This window comes from Bidens hawaiensis, unplaced genomic scaffold (assembly GCF_021521415.1).
Source record: "Bidens hawaiensis isolate Kalapana, Puna unplaced genomic scaffold, B.hawaiensis_p1.1 tig00014923_1, whole genome shotgun sequence".
In the NCBI taxonomy this organism is placed as follows: Eukaryota; Viridiplantae; Streptophyta; class Magnoliopsida; order Asterales; family Asteraceae; genus Bidens; species Bidens hawaiensis.
The window spans coordinates 193,292-199,582 of record NW_027492326.1 but is presented as its reverse complement, the minus strand read 5'-3'; the positions used below and the strand labels follow the sequence as shown (position 1 = coordinate 199,582).

The 6,291-nt window shown below is 34.8% G+C and overlaps 2 protein-coding genes across 2 annotated transcripts; both read right to left on the bottom strand.

Annotated features, from left to right (window-relative positions):
• Nucleotides 1–296: 296 nt before the first annotated feature.
• Nucleotides 297–4,500, bottom strand: LOC143548179 (uncharacterized). The gene is made up of 7 exons (XM_077039418.1): nt 4,386–4,500; nt 2,148–2,389; nt 1,929–2,051; nt 1,744–1,860; nt 726–908; nt 501–642; nt 297–412 (listed from the first exon to the last, which is right to left on the bottom strand). The coding sequence occupies exons 1-7, from the start codon at nt 4,498–4,500 to the stop codon at nt 297–299; spliced, it is 1,038 nt and encodes a 345-aa protein (XP_076895533.1).
• An 811-nt stretch (nt 4,501–5,311) lies between these two features.
• LOC143548172 (kirola-like) lies at nt 5,312–6,079 on the bottom strand. The gene is made up of 2 exons (XM_077039412.1): nt 5,739–6,079; nt 5,312–5,628 (listed from the first exon to the last, which is right to left on the bottom strand). Exons 1-2 carry the CDS (start codon nt 5,923–5,925, stop codon nt 5,351–5,353), a joined length of 465 nt encoding a protein of 154 aa, XP_076895527.1. The 5' UTR covers nt 5,926–6,079; the 3' UTR covers nt 5,312–5,350.
• Between the last annotated feature and the right edge of the window lie 212 nt (nt 6,080–6,291).

Genomic DNA, 6,291 nt, shown 5'->3' with positions numbered 1-6,291 from the left:
GTTATATTTAATATGTTATCCATTATCACGAGCTTAGATTAAGCTACAAGTATTAAGACAAATATTAAACATAACTAATTTTATTTAAACAAAAAGAAAAACAATAAAGGTGACGAAGACCGTGTCTTTTTTTTAACGACCAATTTGAATCGCTAATGGGCCATATGTCGTATTTTATAACTTTACGGCTTTATCTACCTCTACCTCAATGACGTTAAGCTTAATGGTAAATCCCGGTTAATACTGGTGAAAATGTTACATTTTCTCATTAATTTCATGTGGTTTAAATTTTGGAATTACTTCTTTATTGTTAAATCTAGAGTTTGTCTATCTGAAACAACCTCTTTTTTACTGTATTTTACAGATGAACTCGGAGATGATGCGCTGATTATCTGCACCATTAAACTTCCACCTGCACATATAATGCATTTAGTTATTATTGCACAGCACAGCATATGCAAACTTGACCAACAATAAAAAAATAATAAATTCATGATCACCTAGAACAAGAGCCGCACCAAGCCAACCCGATACACCCCATCGTTCACCAAGGAAAACCCATGCAAAACCAGCACCCCAAACCGGCTCCAAACCATAAACAATCGCGGTTTCTGTTGCTGACACGTCTCGCATTGCTGTCATCTGTTTCAGTCAATTTGATTACTACTACTAAGCTCGAGATGTGAGACCCGACCCATAAAGCAAGAACGAAACATATTGCATACCTCAATCCATAAACATAAGCCGGTTGAAAACATCCCGGTGAATAAAGCGGGTATCCAAGGGAATTTAATAATCTGGTTTAAAAACATTTCATATGTCCATGATGATGGATGATAATCCAGGCTACCGTTAATCACACCTCCAATTAAATGCCAGATAATTGATGAGAAAGCAACAACACACACCTGTTATTCATTCAGATAAAATAGGAAGAAAAAAAAGACATAATGCGTAAATTGCAGTTTTCGTTCTTTACGTATTATGCAGAATGTGTTCTTTAATATCAGTAAGTACAGAAAACGTGCCTAAAGTTCATATGTCGTATGTTGTAACACATTACGTCTTTTCCACTAACTGGTGTTAATTTTTCTGTTAGTTTTTTTAAATGACCATTTTGCCGTTATAACTAAAGAACAAAATGTGTAATTAAATTAATACAAACTATTTAAAATAAATAAACGTCCCTAAAGATCATGATTTGATATTTTATTATTTAGTTTTGTTTTGTTATACGAAAAATATGTTATCACGAATTATGTCTTTTAGTTGTAACTTGTAAGGGCAAATTTAAATGGTCATTTTCAACAAATAGACAAAAGTTAACGTTAATTAGTGGAAAGGACGTAATGTCTTACGACATACGAGCTTCAGGCATGGTTGTAAAAATCCCGCCTAGGTGCCGATTAATCCCTGATTATTTGCTATTTCAAAATCGGTCAAAATTAAAAAATTTATATATAAAATTTGGTTTATATATGTATATTTGAAAAATTACATATAAATTCCATCCAACTAATCCCGTAAAATCTCTTATCAATCCCGATTAATCGCTAGTCCCACCACCCGACTAGCACCTAGCGATTTCCACAACACTGGCTTTAGGCATGTTTTTTTGAACTTATTGAATGGGAGTCAAAGCTAATGGGCAAATCATTAATGGGTCGGAGCCCAATGGACCTAGCCTAGATTGAAGGTACAATCCACATTGTGAAATTAGAACTTATGAATGAATTAACGAACCTCGTATCCAAGGACTGGCAAGAAGTTTGCTTTGTCTATTTTTCTTGATATTTGTTCGGTTCTTAGCATGTGTACGCCGAAGAATAAGGCGCTCAGAAAGTTAAACAAATCACCAACCTGAAAAATTAACATAAGCTTCATTCACCTTCATCAACACATACACTTGCAAGATGTATAATGCTTACACATGGAGGCGAGCCGCTGCATTCCATCATTCCAACTCCAATAATGGACATAAGAGCTCCAAACCAAGTAGATGCAGGAATTACAGCTCCTAGCATACCATCAATTAACGGAACCACAATTACCTAATTTGATCATATCATATTAACAATATTCAATAATTACAAGACGTTTGTAGAGAAAAATGGTTAAAGTTATAAGAAAATTCATGAGCTTCTTACTGTAAACATGGTTATAACGGATGCACGACCGGCATCAGATGTCAGAAGCCCAAAAGCCTGCATTAGATAGCCTAAACTGGCCCACAAGCCCAACTCAAGTCCTGAATTGAGAGCTTGAACATCACCCAAAGCTCGCCAAGCATATGGAAGAAATGGAATGGCTGCAATTTTGAATCTCACAGCAGCAAAGGCTGAAGGATCTACAACCGTCTCGACATCTTTTAACACAGGTATGTTGCTAGCTATGAAAATTGAAACGAATCAGTTTACAGGCTTGATGTTCAACTGAAAGTCAATTGCCAGTGCAAGTTAATCAATAATCATGTAACTAAGAACAAGTAGATTATCTATGCAAATCAATCAAAGCACACTTTAATACACCAGAAGGAACCTAAAGTGAAGAGAATGTGAGATATGAAAGTGCAATTGTATTCTCTTAGTGTTTCAATACATTGATCACTTATTTATACTAGTTAACAACCACTATTAACCATCTAAGTAACTCACTATGTAACTATAAGTGTTTATGGCTTTATTCTAACATGGAACCAGAGATTAAAATAAGATGACTGGCTTCCAAACGAAGAAGATAAGGTTCTAATTATGCCTGTAAGCAATCAACCGTTCGGCAGAAAGTTCATTTACGTTCGTTAGCTTAACAACTAAAAGAACATGAACAAGGAATTTCGTTCAATTAACTAAATGAACGCACGTGATCAGAGGCCATGTTCGTTCAATTGTGTTTGTTTGCGTGTGTTAATGTAAGTTAATGATTGTTCATTAAAGGTCTTTAATGATTTTTCTAATCTTATCATATACATTTAAGTAAAATCATTAACTATCAACAAAAATATATATGAGCATTAAGTGACTTATTTATATGAATGTGAATGTTCAAAAAACACCACCAGAAACTTGATAGCGGACTAAACCATTGACCCAGACCATTCTCAGTTAGCCAAATCAAATAAAACATTGTTTGAGTTCGTGAACTGTTCACGAACAAGAAATTTCGTTCAGTCAGTTGTTCGCTCTCGTCCGATAAAAGCTTAAACGAACGAGCATGAACAAAGACCGTGTTCGGTTCAGTTCGTTTCCAGTCCTAATTCTAAGGGTCAAATTAATATAACAATAAACACAGCACAGTGGTTACATCCTCAAATGATAATTCAATCCAATCAGCATTACAGTAACTATTTCAAATCTACAAGTAACAACTGCAATTCCTATATCCATTAAAGCTACTGAATCAGATCTAGAGGCAGAAAAAACAGTAATTAATTATGCCGATGAAACAGAAACATCATTAGGAGTGCAAACGGCCCGGGCTGCTCGTGAGCCACTCAAGATCGATCAATAAAAAGCTTGAGACGAGCGCCTTATCGAGCCTGAGCCTCAAATTAAGCTCGTTTAGTTATCGAGCCTTCTATGGGAAGATCGTTTAGACTCGTCTAGCCTTAACAAACCTTATGTATCTTTAAGTTTTAACTCTTTTGGACTCCTATGAATTATATTTACATTGTACAGCCAAGTTCAAGCAGAGCTTTGACTCATTTACGATATATTTTTTTTCCCAAATATATAAAATAATTAAAATGCATATAACTTAACTAATGAAAAATATAAACTAGCCGACCTAAAGTTTGAAAAACGACTCACGAGCTAAGCTCAGACTTTAAAAAAAGAACTAAAAACAAGCCTAGCTCGAGCTAGAAACCTCATTTGTCAAAACGAGCCGAGCTCAAGCCTAGTCAAGCACGGGCTCCACTCACTACACTTTCCTAATACAACAAAGAATTAACCAAAAACGAGAAACAAATTAATTAATAAAATAACAAATTAGCCGAGCTCGCGCTTTAGAAAAAGAACTTGAAACGAGCCTAGCTCGAGCCCGAGCACTCGTTAATCTATAGAGGATGTAAATTACACCATCTCTCCTAATTCTAACTATCAACAGTTAGTTCAATACAACAACAAACTAACCGAAAACGAGAAACGAATTAATTAATAAATAACAAATTAGCCGAGCTCAAGTTTGAAAAAACAACTCACGAGCCGAGCTCACGCTTTAGAAATATAATCTCGAAACAAGCCTAGCTCGAGCTTGAGCCCTAGTTTACACTCTAATAATCTACAGATGATGCACATCATCTCTCCTAATGCTCTCTTAACAATCATCAACTATCAACAGTTCAATACAGAAATTAATTAACCGAAAACGAGAAACGAATTCGTTACCGTAAAGTAACGTAACGACGTTAAGCAAAACGATTCCTCTCACTTTCGTCGATGCAGAAACTACTTTCCGCCATAACACACGCCTAGTTATAATCCGGTAACTGCTCACTTTCATTATTATTAACTTCAGTTTCACGGATCTGAAACTTATTATTATTATTATTATTAACTTTACTTTTATCAATTTTAAGTCCGGCATTGTAATTACAGTTACACCGCCGCAAAGGATATTGATAGTGAAGAAACACCTGAATGTGATTTCTGTTAGTGAAGATTAACGGCTTAACGGCTTTTGAAGATGAGTTAATTTGATGCATTCGCCATGGGAATGAAGCGGCCATGACATTCGAGTTCGAAGTGTGAGTGTGAAATGACAACATTGCCCTTGAGGGTAGGTTTGGTGTGTGTCACTTGTGTTTCTAGATAATGTAAAGAAAGATAATAATACTATTATTTTATGTAACTTTTTTTTTTATTTAAAAATGCATGATATTTTATTTGGTATAGTGTGTATAATATTATAAGTTAGTTTAACGTGAATCACTCGAAGTTAGTTTAACATATTGGAACTACCCTTAACACTTGACTGGCCATTTTCAAGACTGGATATTAAAGGTTTATATTGATTTTGACAATCCATATTTAACTCACACAAAAACACCGTCAAGGAAGGACTCACCACTACGAGAAAACTCAATTGAGTCAGGTTTCAAACCAGAGATCTCAATAATCCAAACATTAACCATCACTTTCATGTCATTTGACCAAAAGACTAACTATTATTTACGATCAACTTTCACACTGAAAAGACAAATACTCATATCAATAATAATTTTTCTTGTGTAGATTTTTCATTGATGCAAATCATAAAGCAACTTTGAACTTAAAACTACAACATATATAGCTACGCAAACAACATACACAATCCAACAATGTTACTTATTCTTGGTATTAAGTGTTAAGTTTTAGTTTGGCTGGAGGAGGTGATAATTCTCAACATCTTTAGCAACAATGAGGTAAAGCTCTATCAAATTGTCCGGATCTCCAATATTCTCATTAACCTTCTCGTAATCAAAAGTCCACGTTACCACGTTCTCTTCGTTGCGTGTGTCCACTTTAATTGTGATCATAAACGTTCTGTAAGCCTCCATTATTATATCGCCCTCGATCACCTTGAAACTGACAGACTTTTTCTCCTCGTCGATTGCTTGGATCACTTCCTTAGCCACTTTTGGCGTCCCATCTAACATTCAACCAGAAACATTAAACATATTAAGATGTTATAAAATAAAAAAAAACGGACCTAGTAAAATCTCACTCATAACATATTTTTTTAAGGATTGACTTACTTACCAATGACCAGGTGCCAGACAATAATGGATCCAACCGCACCCCATTCACTGTCTTGTAGTTCAATTGCTTTTACAAGATTGGGGCTCATTTGAGATATGAGGTGTGTCCTGTATCTATATATATTAAGGAACACATCACCATCTGACTTGATGGTAACTTGCTTAGCTATTGTACCCCTTAGAGTCATTTTAATTTCTTGATTTTCAAAGAGCTAACAAGAGCATTGAATGAGCAAAATGTTATGTGCTCCTTTGGCTCTATATAGACTTCTACATTTCAATCACTTTCCTTTCTTTCCCTTAACATTCTCTTTATTTAGTAAAAGAATATACGAAAGCTAGTTGTTTTTGGGATATCAGTTACCCATATAAAGGATGTTAAAAGAAACTAAACCCGAAAATTGTAACACTATGTGATTTTAGGTCCAACCATAAACATGTGTGTTAGTTTTTATTTATTTATTTTTAAACGCCAACAATAATATTAAAAAACCTCCACTAATAAGAAACTAGAGAGGACGAAACATGACCCAAATACAAAACATGACTCACTA